At 43.6% G+C, this 16,741-nt stretch overlaps 1 protein-coding gene across 1 annotated transcript in view; it reads left to right on the top strand.

Moving 5' to 3' along the window:
- The first annotated feature begins 1,416 nt into the window (after positions 1-1,416).
- The window catches only part of LOC123518257 (CB1 cannabinoid receptor-interacting protein 1-like), a 150,597-nt gene continuing 135,272 nt past the window's right edge, over positions 1,417-16,741 (top strand). The window contains exons 1-2 of the mRNA XM_045278985.1: positions 1,417-2,101; positions 9,622-9,719. Of these exons, the coding sequence (XP_045134920.1) occupies positions 2,027-2,101; positions 9,622-9,719 (173 nt within the window). The 5' untranslated portion in view covers positions 1,417-2,026. The remainder of the gene's footprint in view (positions 2,102-9,621; positions 9,720-16,741) is intronic.

Below are 16,741 nucleotides of genomic sequence, written 5' to 3'. Positions count from 1 at the left end.
CCAGGAGCGACAGACACACGACCCTCGTCTTCCACGTTCTCCTCCTTTGTCTCATCTTTTTTTTTTTCTCACCTGATATTCGAGTTCTACCATACCTACCACCACCACCACCACCACCGCCACTACTAGTACTACTACTACTACTACTACTACTACTACTATCGTTCTGTGTCTTGCCAGTAGGGTGAGGACAGAAACGCTTCTTTAGCTGTGAAGAATGTCCACGAGAGATCCTTGACGACCAGTTTCTGTCATGCATATGTAACAGAGGGCATGACAGATGTAGGAGGAGTAGGAGGAGGAGAAAGAAGAGGAGGAGTAAGAGGAAGAGGAGGAGGAAGAGGAGGAGGAGGAGGAGGAGGAGGAGGAGGAGGAGGAGGAGGAGGAGGAGGAGGAGGAGGAGGAGGAGGTGAAACAGCAGGTGTGGTATTATCTGGATGAGGAAAAAACATTGAGCAAAGAAAGACAGTACGAGAGAGAGAGAGAGAGAGAGAGAGAGAGAGAGAGAGAGAGAGAGAGAGAGAGAGAGAGAGAGAGGTGAAAGAGTAGACGACAAAGATGTAGATAAAAAAGGAAAGGCAGCGTGGTTGTTGCTCTAATAAAGTGTGTGTGTGTGTGTGTGTGTGTGTGTGTGTGTGTGTTGTGCGTTTGCCAACGATCTTGTGCATGACTGTGTGTGAATGTGTGTGTGTTAAACTTTTGTGTGTATGTGTGTGTGTGTTGTGTGTGTGTGTGTGTGTGTGTGTGTGTGTGTGTGTGTCCGTCCAGCGAAGAGGTTAAGTGGATGGGTGGGTGGGTGGGTGCGGGGCGCGTGCGTGAAGGCGGCAGTGGGAGGGTGTCCACGTGCGCCTTGCCGCGTCAGTGTGTCCGGCAGCAGGGCGTTGTACGGAGGTCCTGGCAACCTCCCTCTCTCGCGATCCCTCCCACGCGCCCTCTCTCCCACGTCCCCACCCATGCCCCCAACCCTCCTCTCACCCAAGCACTTTCCTCCTTTCCCTCTTACAAAGTTAGTCTCCCTTTTGCTTCGCGAGAGCATCCTCACCTGCCCGCCCAGGAAGTTTACGACGTGCCCTGATACCCTCTGAGGATTGTGGGCTGCCCCGCGGTGACTTCACTTCCTCACACACCATCGTGACAGTCTGACGCACTGCGGCCCTAGTGAAACACACCACGCCCGGTGAAACGCAGGGAACACGAAATAAAACAAAGCACTCAGCGGAACCAAACTCCCCCGTCGTCTAATCAGTGATCACTGACTCGCACATCGCGCTGTTATGCTAATGATGCTCCAGCGAGTCTCCTCCACAGCAACAGCAGCTCCGCAACACTTGTAGTTAGAGGTGTGAGCACAATTTGAGTTTTGTGGTTCAGAATTCACGGTTACCGACGGCGACAATTCTGATGGTCGTGACTCGGAGCAGGTCAGGGGCGCACATATCAGAACGGTGCGGGAAGGGCTAGCGGAGGCAGAACGCAAGACACAAGATCGCCTGGGAAAGCGAAGGTGAAGCTGATAGGGAGGAATCCTGGTGTGCGCGGCGGCCTGAGGGAGTGTGTCGGCGTGAGGCAGGTGTTGACGGAAAGAGGTGGAGGAGGAGGAGGTGTCGCGTTGTGTGGTAGCGTGACGGAAGGAGTGGCAGCGACAGAGGTGACCCAAGCCCAGGCAGCAGCACGTGGCGGTGTAAGTGTTGGCTCCGAGGTGACTGAGCAGAGCGACCCGCGAGGCAAGGTGACGGAGGTGCTGCTGGGGATCGACACGCGGATTCAGCAGCGGAGTGAGCGAAAATTAGTGTCGGATTCTCAGCGACGTCCTAAAGACAAAGACGAGGTAGTGAACGGGGAGGCGTGTACAAACTTGACGGAGAAGGAGGTGGAGGAGGAACCGGAGGACGGGGAGAAAGAAGGAGAGGAAGAGGAAGAGGAGGAAGTGCCTGGGGTGGTAGGGGCGAGATCGCTGGCCCTGGAGGAGCGAGGGCGGAGGAGCTGCTTGGAAGGCAAGAAGAGGGTGAGGTTTTCCGTCTCGAGGATGGACTGCGACACCAACTTCAAGCTGACCATGTCCATCAAGAAGGAATCGGACGGAGTTCCTGTGTTCTTCAAGGTAGGGACACACACGCACGCACACACACACACACACACACACACACACACACACACACACACACTCTCTCTCTCTCTCTCTCTCTCTCTCTCTCTCTCTCTCTCGCTCTCTCTCTGAAAAAACGGCGATAAATTTCCGGATCAGCCTTGAAACAGGTGGTCGAGCTTCCAGGAAAGAGAGCTCAAGAAACTTCCGGACACACTGACTCGCTGGGAAGGGATTGGACGCAGTGATAAAACCAGTCGAGGATTAAAGTGAAGAGAAGATAATGAGAGGAGATTGGATGATAAAAAAGTCACCAAGGAAACGATCGACGTGCAAGATGAGATGGAGGAAGGGTTGACGTGCGAGTATATGCCTGTGTGGCGGATGTGAGGGACGACTGATAGATTGACAGACTGACGGAGAGGGTCATGCTTGATACAAATGGGATGTGGATTGTAGAAGGATAAAGGAAGGTATACATTTCATGCTTGGGCTGCCCGTATGGCCTGTATGTCTGATGGCTTCGTGCAACATCTCTCATTTTCTTATATTCTCATGCTCTTAAGGATCAAATACCAAAGAGAAAGAAAGACAGGCAAACAGATAAAGAACCAGAAAGCTTGGGAAAAACTAACAGAAAGACACAGACAGACGGACAACCTCTCACACACAGGCGAACTAAGTGACTGACTGACTGAGTGACTGGCTGGTTTAGTGGTTAATCAACAAACAGACTAATTGACTAACAGCATGATTCTGCGAGTGGGTGGGTAAGTAAATAAACAAAATTTGGGCGCAAGTAAATGAATTTGTGACTGCAATGAGTGAACGAACGGACCAACATGTCAACGAATTAAACGTGAACACTAGTGAAGTAAATACATTAAATAATGAAACGAACGAAATGTACGAATGAGAATCAATAAACGAAAGATCTGATGTTGTAAATGAAAGTGATAAAACAGTGAAAAAAAGGCGTAAAGTGAATAGAAGAAGTCTGCAACACGTGTGAAAAGAACACATGCGAGAGAGAGAGAGAGAGAGAGAGAGAGAGAGAGAGAGAGAGAGAGAGAGAGAGAGAGAGAGAGAGAGAGAGAGAGAGAGAGAGAGAGAGAGAGAGAGAGAGAGAGAGAGAGAGAGAGAGAGAGAGAGAGAGAGAGAGAGAGTAATGAAAAATAATAAAACAGTCAGTCAAAATAAAACCAATAATAGCTGGCTGGGGTTGATGAAGCAGTGTTGTAGAAGGCAAAAAAAAAAAAAAAAGAAGAAAAGAAACGAAGGTAAAAGGAATAATATCAAGAACATAAACCAATAAGACGAAAGCTACGAAGAAAACAACAACAACATTAACAACAACAACATAAACAACAACAACAACATAAACAACAACAACAACATAAACAACAACAACAACTATAAGGATAACAACACCAATAGCACCAAAATCATCAGAAGCACGAACCAAGAAAAGCTTTGCCGATCTACGTCTCACACACACACACACACACACACACACACACACACACACACACACACACACACACACACACACACACACACACACACACACACACACACACACACACCAATCCTTTAACCCCACAAAGTCTTTCTCTTCCTGAAACACTGAGGCAAATCATCAAAGCAAACAAGACATGTAAAACAGTTGAATTCTGAGGCAGGATTAAATAGTGCTCCAATATCCACTTTTCTGGGACACTTCTAGTAGTAGTAGTAGTAGTAGTAGTAGTAGTAGTAGTAGTAGTAGTAGTAGTAGTGGTAGTAGTAGAAGTAGTCTGTCTATTCACCAAGTCTGCACACTCCTCACTCAAATAGAAAACGACGTCAAGGCAGAAATGTTAATAGTAGTGGTGGTATAGTCCATTGCCTCTTTGTTTGAGATGTCTGTCCTTGTAGAGTCCCATTTGTTTACCCTCATACGCTGTTTCTCTGTTGACTCTCCTTCCCTAACTACACCAATTTTTCCATCACTGCCTGTAAACACGTATCCTTCTCTCTTTACGCTGGAAGTTTGCCGGAATCTTAACTTTTCTTTTAAAATGCTGACCATTCTCATATTTAGAAGATAATTCAGAATGTAAAATGTTTTAACACGTGTATTTTTAGCTTATAACTCAATGCCCTTTTTTTTCTTCTCTTCTCTTTTGTCAATAATTAACTTTTAACTTTCTAGCTGCATAGAGATCAAGCTTAACCCTTTGAATACCATGACGCGTTTTTATATTCATTCTGCTTACTATTTGGTGATTATATACAGCTTCAGAATCATATGTGGGCGATTAAAATAGCGAAGACTGTGGCCATTAATCTTTTGACCTCCATAGATCCTTCCTAACGCAAATAAAATGGTCTAATGGTACACAAATCTCAAGGTAAAAATGTGTCCCAATACTGAAGGGGTTAATAAAAGAGATCTTACTGTAATCTTCATCAATTAGTTTAGTCTGATAAACGAACGAGATTCTTCTTTATACTAAATATTACTCGCTCCATCTTCCATACATTCTGCATGTTCTTTATCTTTCTTATCTATTCTTGGAACATTTGACAGGTGAGTTTCTTTGTATGATGCACAACACTTTGGCTAAATTAATTATCATCTTTAACATTCCATACACCTTGAAGCAGAACCAAGAGATCATCATTGTATTCGGTACCACAAATTTCTTTTAATTCATCAACAAGGTAAATTCATTCAAGTAAGCCCTCATTGCGAACACCACAGCCCTGACAACTACTTTCATTCACAAACTCCCTTAGTAGTTATAGTTCCGAGGAGCGTCAATCACTTTCCTATCACACTTCCTCCTTCATTACTAACACCACATCCTTGACCAGTACCTTCATACACAAACTCCCATAGTAGTAGTTATAGGCTCGTTCATCATCTTCCTATAACATTTCCTTTCTTTTCGTTGCGTACTAACTCAACGCTGACCCTTTGTACATTCCTGAGTGGTGTATATCCTTCATGTTTTTGTATTCTCCCACTTCCTTTCATACGGGTTGTCCAGGTTCTTCAATAGTACTGCCAGGTATTGATGCAGAATTAGATTATCATTTCATTATTTCTTTTCACTCATAATTTACAAGGGGTAATCACTCCTCTAGTTTCTGAATACGTAATACGAAACTCTACAGAATTCTTTGTTTAATATTCTGATTGCTAAGATCTTTATTTTTATATTCATCGTATTAAAAAGAAAAAAAGCAAGGAAGAGAAAGAAAGAAAAGAAATATTTGCATTGACAGAAAAAAGACAATAGAAATGTGACGTCAGTTTTGGCTCTTATAAGATACAAAGCTATTTATAAGACTGTAGCACATGGTTGGCCTTACTGATTCTATGTTACATGATTACTGAAGAGACTATGATGATGACTTTCTAAATTTTGCCTGAGATAATGAAAAAAACCCTGCTTACTCTGTTTCCATTAAGATACTATGATGATAACTTTTAAATTTTACATGATATAATGGAAAAAACCCTGCTTACTCTATTTTCATTAAGAGACTATGATGGTAACTTTCTAAATTTTACATGATATAATTGAAAAAAAACTACTTACTCTATTCTCAAACGCTTACAACACACCCTCAAGAGAACAACGCTGAAATCAAAGCCCACAAAAGATAAACAGCCAATTTTTCATGGATATCAAGAACGGAAAACCTATATCAAACCCCCACCAAAATAATGCAAACACTCTTGACTTAAATGCATCCACTACAACATGTCAAAAAGCAATCGAGATAAGATACGGACACTATTGGGAATGAACAATCGAGCGTAACCAGCTTAACCTTATTCCCAGAGTATTGCAAACCACTTAACCTTACCACACCTCCTGACGTTTGAACTGATTATGTCCTTCGCTACTCTTCCCTTCGTGCCATCTATCGAGTAACTGCCTGTCATGTGAAGGAAGAGGAACAAGAGGGAGGCGAGTGAAGTGAATGAAGAGAATAGGGAAAAAGATTAAGAGGAAGTGATGTGTGAGGTAGTGTTGAGGTGCTGTGTGCGACATGTAAAGTGCGTTGTGACGTGAGATGAGATGTAAGAGAGAGAGAGAGAGAGAGAGAGAGAGAGAGAGAGAGAGAGAGAGAGAGAGAGAGAGAGAGAGAGAGAGAGAGAGAGAGAGAGAGAGAGAGAGAGAGAGAGGCAGAGATACGCACACACACACACACACACACACACACACACACACACACACACACACACACACACACACACACACACACACACACACACACTCACACAAAGAAAAGAAACCGAAAGAGAAAGAAATACGGAAAGAAAACAAAAGTATGACAAAGAAAAAGACAAAAGAAAAAGAGGGAAACAAGTAAATGATCAAGAATACAAACACTAAACACAAATATAGAGAAACAACCAGACACACACACACACACACACACACACACACACACACACACACACACACACACACACACACACACACACACACACACACACACACACACACACACACACACACACACACACACACACACACACACACACACACAAGGACAGCATCACACACCTTTCCCCTCCGCACTGTTATAAAATGTTCTCCCTTAGAGGCAATTAGGAGCGCTTACAAAATGTACCAAATGACAACTTATAAGAAACTTACGGTAGTGGTTGGTTGGGGGACGAGAGAGAGAGAGAGAGAGAGAGAGAGAGAGAGAGAGAGAGAGAGAGAGAGAGAGAGAGAGAGAGAGTGTGTGTAAATAAACAAAGTGCCCCTTAAGATTTATCGGTTCACTTCCTCAATTATTTTAGTCACACACGACTTCTGTGATGACATTGCGACACGCTCTCCTCTCTCTCTCTCTCTCTCTCTCTCTCTCTCTCTCTGTGTGTGTGTGTCTCTCTCTCTCTCTCTCTGTGTCTCTCTGTGTGTGTGTGTGTGTGTGTGTGTGTGTGTGTGTGTGTGTGTGTGTGTGTGTGTGTGTGTGTGTGTGTGTGTGTGTGTGTGTGTGTGTGTGTGTGCAGGCACGTGTACCGGCATAATATCGGCCGTAAACATCCTAATACCCGCTATCGTACACCCTCTAAAAAATTGACGAACTTTTAAGCACCCTCCTCATTTCCCTTCTATGACACGCTCGCCGCTATGAAATTAACGACAGATCCCCACTTAGATACACACGGAGGGTAAAACTTTATAAAAAAAAAAAATACTAGAGAGAAAAATGCGATAAGGAAAACCACTTAAGAGGAATCAAAACTAGGCAACAATTAGAGAGGTACAGAATGAATAGACGGTAATGAAGACTTAGAAACATTCGTGACTAAGAGACAGAACAACAGGAATGGGAACGTAGAAGAATGAAAATTTATGTATGAGAGAGAGAGAGAGAGAGAGAGAGAGAGAGAGAGAGAGAGAGAGAGAGAGAGAGAGAGAGAGAGATTTGTTTTTTGTTTTGATCAATTTATTGCGCACAACGGCGGCAGGCCAATACAAAATACAGAAGATAAACCGAACAAAACAACAGGAAACTATACAAACAATAACATAAGTGAACGTAAACCAGCACAGAATAGGGAACAAAACAAGACAATGGACATCTGAACAAAACAGGAACACACACACACACACACACACACACACACACACACACACACACACACACACACATACACACACACAACAACAACAACAATCAATCAATTTATAAGCTTAAAGAGCATCATATTTACAGAGTACAAATAAAGAGGCATTATGTTTACGTGTGACTCATGCCTTACAGGACACGCAAGATGGGAGGGCGTTGTCTGCGTCTCGCAGGACACACACACTCATAGGATAGAGAGGCTGTTAACACCCACCGAAGTGTGGGTATCGCACCAGAATGAGATCCAAATTATTGTCTTGGAGAAGAAAGTCACAGACACTGAGCAAGGGCTGACCTCGAGGCAGCATGTCCCTGACCGAGGAATAGTCAAGACAGTAGTGGTGTAGACTGTTGGCGTTGGGTGCGTCGCACAGTTTGCAGTTGGAGAAATGAGGAATATCCCCAGCCTCAGACACTTGCCACACTGGTCGGTAACCAAGCCGAAGTCGCGCAGACACAATGTTGTGCCTTCGAACCATCAGACCGTGTCGGCGATATTTTGGTGGGGAGAGACGGAAGTGATCATAGTGCTGGATGGAGACACTATGAGGCCGCTCAGCTTTCATGCGGTGGTGCGTGGAGTGAAGAGCTGCTACTTGTACCATCTTTTGTAAGCAGCGGAGGGAGGGTGTGGCACCATCAGGCAGAGGGAGTCGGCAGGCATCTTTTGTAAGGAGATCAACTTTGTCGTTGGCCGTAATGCCAACATGGGAGGGAATCCACACAAACTGTATGTTGAGGGAACTGTCATGAGCCGAGACTAACTGATGCAAAATTTGTTGAACCTGGCAGCGGTGTGTGGGTCGTGAGGACGAAATGGCTTGAAAAGCAGGCTGAGAGTCACACAGGATAACGCCATGCAGGTGTCGCTCGCAAAGAAATGTAATAGCCAGCAGGAGAGAGAGAGAGAGAGAGAGAGAGAGAGAGAGAGAGAGAGAGAGAGAGAGTGAGAGAGAGAGGCAGACAGACAGACAGGCAGGCAGGCAGACAGACAAACAGATAGACAGACAGACAAACAAATAGACAGACAGACAAAGAGTTAGACAGACAGACAGACAGATGGACACACATGCGTAATTAAACAGTAAAAAAAAAGTAAACCAGCTATAAATACCTCACATCCAAAAGAACATATTTACAAATCACAGTTAAGATAAAAATAAATCACACTCTTCTTTACATTCTGCTCGCGTTCTTATTCATAAACTTAATGGCAGTCACGAGTGGCGGAAGAAGAAAAAATCAAAACTTATGGAGAAGGTAACGAGAGAAAGACATAAACACGTTCTCCTCCTCCTCTTCTTCCTATTCCAATTCCTCCTTCTCTTCCTCCTCCTCTTACAAGGATCCATGCATGTAACTTCAATGTATATAACTTCCTACCCCTTCCTCCTCCTCCTCCTATTACTACTGCTACCATTTTATCCTCCCCCTAACTTTCAAACCCCCATCTCGTGCGATTTTCCTCCACCTCTGAGACTGTCCCGCCATTTTGCTTCTTACGTCAAGAAAGACAAGATCAGTAACATGTCTCTCCGCGCCTTCCTCTTCCTCCCCCTTGTCTACTCACTGCTCCTCCAACACGTTATGCTTAATGGAGGAACGATAAAGGTGCTTTATCTGAGAGGAGTGACAACAGTGGACTTAAACCTTTCCGTTCCTCCTGAGCTGAGTCTTACCAGGTTTTCCTATTCACCTTCGCCATCTGTCTCATTTCATTACTTGGTTCCTTGTTATGGCGTGTGAGATACGTCTTTTCCAGCTTCTAGTTATTGTATTTTTCTTCCTAGTTATATATCTGGGTTCCTGGTGTTACTACTACTACTATTACGATTACTTTTACTACTACTGGTACTTTTCTAACGCTTCCTTTGTCTTCTTTCCTTCAGGTGGACGGCAACAGGTTTAAGAAGGAGCGTACAGTCAAGCTGATGGTGGACACTCGGTACCGCGTCGACTTCTCCTTCAAGCCCACCCAGACCATGACGTGAGTAATGAGTGTGTCCGTGTGTGTGTGTGTGTGTGTTGAGTTCATCGACTGTTGTTTCGTCTCAGTTCACCTCGTTATGTTTATCGAGCGGCAGTATTAGAAGTTCAAGATAAGCACCAAAATGTTTAAGAGTAAGGACCAAACGTTTAAGTTATAGATGTCCCTTTTTATAACAAGTATCAATACCCACGCACGCACGCACACACACACACACACACACACACACACACACACACACACACACACACACACACACACACACACACACACACACACACACACACAAGGAGAAAGACTGATGCTGCAAATACTGGTGTGAGGATTGACCCTAATACTCTACAGCCATACCTCCGTTCGAACAGTAATGGGAGCACAGCAGAGGAGGGCTGAGGCTGAGGAACAAGGAGATCGCGCCTCATAAACAAGCTCAATCCGCAGGCTTACGGTACAGGAAGACTGACGTTCCTTAATACAGGATGCAATTTGTAGCCATTGTATCATCAGCAACTCTACCCCCACTCCCAGCTCGCCCATGACCCTCCTCGCTCCTTATTAGAGTCCTCTTTTACGATACTATAATTCCTGCATCCATACACACAGACACGTATATAATTATCATTGTTGTTTTTATGGTAAGGGAAAGAATGGGTGATAGAGAAGAAGTGAAAGAAAATACTGAAGAACGAAGGGAAGAAATGTGCTCATTAGAGAGAGAGAGAGAGAGAGAGAGAGAGAGAGAGAGAGAGAGAGAGAGAGAGAGGGGCTAACGAGCTTCTGCCTTACGCAATCTTACGTGGGAGACATTTTATTACGGTACTTACGGTACTGTTGGCTCTCTCTCTCTCTCTCTCTCTCTCTCTCTCTCTCTCTCTCTCTCTCTCTCTCTCTCTCTGTGTGTGTGTGTGTGTGTGTGTGTGTGTGTGTGTGTGTGTGTGTGTGTGTGTGTGTGTGTGAGTGCTGTGTAGTAAAGAGAGAGAGAGAGAGAGAGAGAGAGAGAGAGAGAGAGAGAGAGAGAGAGAGAGAGAGAGAGAGAGAGAGAGAGAGAGAGAGAGAGAACAAAAAAATTGAAAACATCAATAAACAAACATATCAACAGACAGACGGATATTCACACACACACACACACACACACACAACTCTTCACAACTCCACGGAAATCTTAACGCATACAAATACTTCGAAAGAGAGAGAGAGAGAGAGAGAGAGAGAGAGAGAGAGAGAGAGAGAGAGAGAGAGAGAGAGAGTGTGTGTGTGTGTGTGTGTTTTGGATTCGTCTCATTCGCCCCTCGCCACGCGTCGCTGTCTGGGTACAATGCATTAGCGAACTGCAGGGGAGGAAATATTCGCATTTGCAAGGATACAGAGAGGCGAGCGTGGCGATGAGGAAAAATTATATACGCACGGCGGCACACACACACACACACACACACACACACACACACACACACACACACACACACACACACACACACACACACACACACACACACACACACACACACACACACACACACACACACACACACACACACACACACACACACACACACACACACACACACACACACACACAGAGAGAGAGAGAGAGAGAGAGAGAGAGAGAGAGAGAGAGAGAGAGAGAGAGAGAGAGAGAGAGAGAGAGAGAGAGACTGTATTATGCTTTACGAGGCCCTGAAAGGCTCTACCACAATGCAACGTTGGAGTATATACGTAGCAACAGTAGTAGTAGCGGCAGAAGTAGTAGTAGTAGTAGTAGTAGTAGTAGTAGTAGTAGTAGTAGTAGTAGTAGTAGTAGTAGTAGTAGTAGTAGTAGTAGTAGTAGTAGTAGTAGTAGTAGCAGTAGTAGTAGTAACTGCAGTAAAAGTAGCAATCTGTCTGTCTATTTGTCTATCTTTATATCTCTTTTCACGTTGGTGTCTGTCTGTGTATGCTTTTCTGCTTCCCTGTGTCTCTTTCTCTGTATGTGCATATCTGTTTCTGTCTTTGTATGTCTGTCTGCTGCTCTGTCTTTCTGTCTGTCTGTGAGTCTGCATGGCTGTTTGGATAATTAGTATCTCTCTCTCTCTCTCTCTCTCTCTCTCTCTCTCTCTCTCTCTCTCTCTCTCTCTCTCTCTCTCTCTCTCTCTCTCTCTCTCTCTCTCTCTCTCTCTCTCTCTCTCTCTCTCTCTCTCTAGCACACATCAACAGTTTATGATAGCGAGGTGAGAGTAAAAGCTCATGTAAAGAGTAAGGTGAGACGTTCGCTGAGGTATATACCCAGGCGTGAGTCTGTCTTAGGAGTGTTACCACCTTCATCTGTCCTTATGGGAGTTAACCTGCCACACCCTCTTCCTCTGTGCTTAACGTTCCTCCTCAGTCACAAGTCCTCTCATATGTTGATAGTCGCTGTATGCATTGGGCCAAGTTATCTTCCCTGTTTGGATTTCTCAGTACTCCTCTTTCATTCCCCTGTCCGTTTGTCATCACCCCATCTCTACTGTCCCCAATACTTCAGCCTTTTCACGACCCTTTTTCCTTCTCTCACCGTCTCCCCCAGTCGTATTTCTTCTTTTCCCCCTCTACTATTCATTTCAGTCTTTACACCTCTCCTTTTAAATCTTCCATCTCCCCCTTTCCTAACCTCCTTCTATTCTCACCTTTATCTTTTGTAATTTTCATGCACTTTATCTTATTTTCTTATGTTTTTTTTTATGTTCTTGGAGATTATTACGATATCAGAGAATTTAGTACTTTTATCCAAATTGTAAATGTACATCAACTGAGAAAAATATAGAAAATATAGTTTAGTCTCCACCTAGCCAGTGTTCCGATGGTGTGTGTATCCTCATGTCACCACGAGAAAGAAAGAAGTTCTCACATATATAACTAGAATGAAAGAAAATGAGAAATTCGTTGCCAAATATAGTTGAATGGAATAGAGTCTGTAATCAAGTTCCTGGTTTGGAGTCAATTACGAGTTTTTGAAGATGAGACGAATAGATGCATGTGGATGATAACTGGGAATAGATAGGGATACCTTACACAAGGGAAACCACGTGTACATCTTTTCTTTTTATTTTTTTATTTATATCATGTGGGCTTTTCACGGGAATTTATGGACTAAAGGGGATACTTTATGGGGCACCTCCTATCTCAAAGCCCACCCGCTAGGAAACTCTTGTCCCGAGTGAGGAAGACTAGCCTACACTCGGACCGTGGACAGGATTCGAACCCCTGCGCTTGGAGACCCCTCTGACTCCAAAGCACGCACGGTTCCACTGTACCACGGCGGCTTTTTGCAGCTTCCATTGAGTGCAGTACACAACTAGACCAATGACAATGTACTGTACCAACTATGCAAATTAATACAGCAACCACCCCTGGCCCCGTGTGGCGCGAAGCTGTCTGCCGCTGCTGTTGCCATGTGGAGGTCAAATAACATGCGGCATCGGCAGTGTCAAATTAGGTCAGATGAAGTGAAGTTAGGAGGCATTTGGTTGGTGCCTGTGCCAAATGCGTCACCTGGGTTGGGACGGACACCTAATTTCACAGCGGCTCCACACTGCATTTCACACTTGGAATGCGAGGTTGATTGTGACATCAGGAAACACAATTAATCGGTAGACACTCACGGGAAGTAATAAGTATCGTCCTCAGGTAAATGAATTAGAGAAGAAGGCACGAAACTGAATGAGAAAATTAGATACCATGTGATACTCGTGTACAGGAATGGACAGGAATGGACAAAACAAAGTACGAAAACAAACTGACGCAGCATAGAGGGAAGGATTTAGAAAGTTGGAAAATGAAATAGAGAGATTCCGTCAGATAGTCACGTGACAGAAGACAAGAAAGGATCAAACGTCCAGTATTAGCGAGAGAGAGAGAGAGAGAGAGAGAGAGAGAGAGAGAGAGAGAGAGAGAGAGAGAGAGAGAGAGAGAGAGAGAGAGAGAGAGAGAGAGAGAGAGAGAGAGAGAGAGAGAGAGAGAGAAGACCTGTCTGTATAATCCCCCCAAAAAGAAAGAAAAATATAGCTTGGCTAAAAACAAACAAACATGGAGTTAATTTCAAGAAACCAGGAACGAAAGAAAGAAAAAGACAGGCAAGGTAGACGAGTAAAGAAAAGGAAAAGAAAAAGAGAGACTTGGAAACGACACAAGTAGAAAAAAATAACGTTGGCTGCTACGAAACGCGCCCAATACATCGATGCAAACAAACACGGATGAAACCTACACGAGAAAGAGTTTGTGAGTCAGTGAGAGCCAGCAGACAATAACAGTATCACGGCTCATCTCTTGCCTGGCTAATGAATCCATCCCGACACAGCGAATCAGCAACCTCGTCCTCCCTGAACATTTCCTGGCAATCAGACAGACACACATGATTACAGCATCTCGTACTACTCATACACAGATAACCACAGCACTTCCTTACTTTAGTCACCATCGCCACACCGTAGAATTAAACACAAGGGTAACAATTGGCATATAGAGTGACAATACACCATCTCCTTCATTTCTTCACGTGAATAATGAAAGTCAACACAATATTAACCTCTAATTGTGGAAACGAGTGAAGGTGTCATGCTGTCGGTAATTTTGTAATGTTTGAGGCAACCTAACCTAACCTAACCTGAAGAGAATTATCATGTACTTCTTTCAGATTCTCCTTCTTGTGCACCTTCCTCTGTCTCAACCAACACGCGTATGTCATTATTCATTCCATCTCTAAGTCTTTCTCTCGTCCTTTTGGCAGGTATTTTTTTTTATACCATGTGGGCTTTTCACGGGAATTTATGGGTTAAAGGGGATACTTTTTGGGATACCTCCTATCTCAAAGCCCACCCGCTAGGAAACTGTTGTCCCGAGTGAGGAAGTTCAACCTACACAAGGACCGTGGACAGGATTCGAACCCGTGCGCTTGGAGATCCCTCAGACCCCAAAGCACGCATGAATCCACTGTAGCACGGCGGCTTTTATGTATTTGGTGTTAATTCACTGGGGAAACTTTTCTATTTCAACACGCTGAGGGATGATGAAGAGACTGATATGCCGTGGATGGGACTTGAAAGCTATAATGAGTTGTGGCAAATTCTCTTGTGGCAAATGATCGACTTGTTATGAAGTGAGAAAGTAAGAGAAGTGGAAAGATGATGTGATTTTGTCCATTTAGTAGAAGTCGATGAGAGAGAGAGAGAGAGAGAGAGAGAGAGAGAGAGAGAGAGAGAGAGAGAGAGAGAGAGAGAGAGAGAGAGAGAGAGAGAGAGAGAGAGATCACAAAACACCAGCCAAGCAACAACATGATCAAGATTCGAGAAAAGTCTGTGTGATCACTGCTACCTGAAAGAAACATATCGCGGAAAGGTTTGAAGAGAGAGAAGACTAGTTAAGAGTAGCTTGAAGAGAGAAGACTAGCTAAGTGTCGCTTGTTTCTTGGTAATCAGTGCATGGGATGTGTTCGTGTCAGAGAATGAAATACGAATAAAGTTAAGGGAGAGAAAATAGGAAGATATAAGAAAAAATAAAAGATAAAAAGAAAATAAGAAAGAAGAAAAAAAAGAAGATAATTGCATCTATCATCTACACGTCTTCCATTCTCAAAGCAAGATAAGAACTAGGTGAAAGGAGAGATAATAAGAAGATATACCAAAAACTAAAAGAAGGAGAGAAAGGAAGCAAAAAAGATAGTAAAACAGCATCGGAGAAGAAGAGAAAGAAGACTGTGGCATATATATTTGTCTATACTCCTTCCATTCTCTCCTCTTTCTTTTCCTTCTTTTTCTCTCTCTTTCTATTTTCCCCTCTGATCTTTTCCTATACCTTTTCCACTCTTCCTTTAATTTCCTTTTTTCTTTCTCTTTTCTACTACGTTCCCTTTCCTTTTTCGTCTATTCCCTTCACTTCACCTATTATCCCCATTACTTTCCTCTTATTTTCTTTCCTCCTTTCCTCCTACGTTCCTTTCTCATTGTAACACTCAAATATCATAACCACAAAACGAACACCCTTCACTCTTCACCCTCATCACCACCACTACCATCGCCACCATCGCCACCACCACCGCCAGCCAGCCAACCAGAATAGCGACGCCCTTTCTGTATGATGTTGATCAGCCTGACCTGTATTTTTCAAGCGGCGCGGCGACCCGAGAGGAGGGAATTAATAATGACTTGATTTCCACAGCTGTGCCGGCAGTGACGTCAGCGCCGTCAGGAGGGAAGGAGGAGGAGGAGGAGGAGGAGGAGGAGGAGGAGGAGGAGGAGGAGGAGGAGGAGGAGGAGCAGGTCAACTTTATTTTTGTGGCGTGATATGATGATAACTTTGATTGAATTGGTGATGATTTGAATTGTTATTAATGCTATTGTTATTATCATTATTATTTTTATTATTATTATTACTATTATTATCATCATCATCATCATAATCATCCTCATCATCACTATTCCTATTGTTATTAATATCATCATCTCCCTCACCATTCTCATTACCATCATCACCATCATCACCATTGCTACCATTCTTATCATCACTCTCACCACAACTCTAATGATTTAATTGCCCGCTAATCAACACAGATCATTAACAACACTACCCTACCCTCCCCCACCCCGTCACATGCCCCCATAACCCCCAAAGAAACCCTCCCCATCCTCTCACATGCCCTCACTCCCCCCTAAAGAAAAAAATAAAAGAAGGCCCATCTAATTTGGCGCACGTTTTCGTCTCCTTGTAAAAATAGATAAATTTTGTTTCAAGGCAGCGCGTCAATGAGCTGAAAAAAAGACTGTTATTTGATTTTAGACTCGCCTTTGAACTTCTGCCAAAGAAACGACGTCTTTTTTTCATCTTGGATAGTGATGATTTTTACTTTTAAATCTTTAGTCAAGAGATTAAGATTAAGGAAAGGATAAAAAAGAGAAAAAAAAGTATTATTCTTTAAGGACAAACTCGTATCCTCTTTTTTTTTTATCTATAGCTTCTTCCCATATCATAAATTGTCTTCTTATCTTCTGCATTCTAATCTTGTTCTTCCTTTTATT

This window comes from Portunus trituberculatus, chromosome 43, assembly GCF_017591435.1.
Source record: "Portunus trituberculatus isolate SZX2019 chromosome 43, ASM1759143v1, whole genome shotgun sequence".
Taxonomy (NCBI): Eukaryota; Metazoa; Arthropoda; class Malacostraca; order Decapoda; family Portunidae; genus Portunus; species Portunus trituberculatus.
Note: the sequence above shows the minus strand (reverse complement) of the source record. Positions and strands in the feature narration are given on the sequence as shown.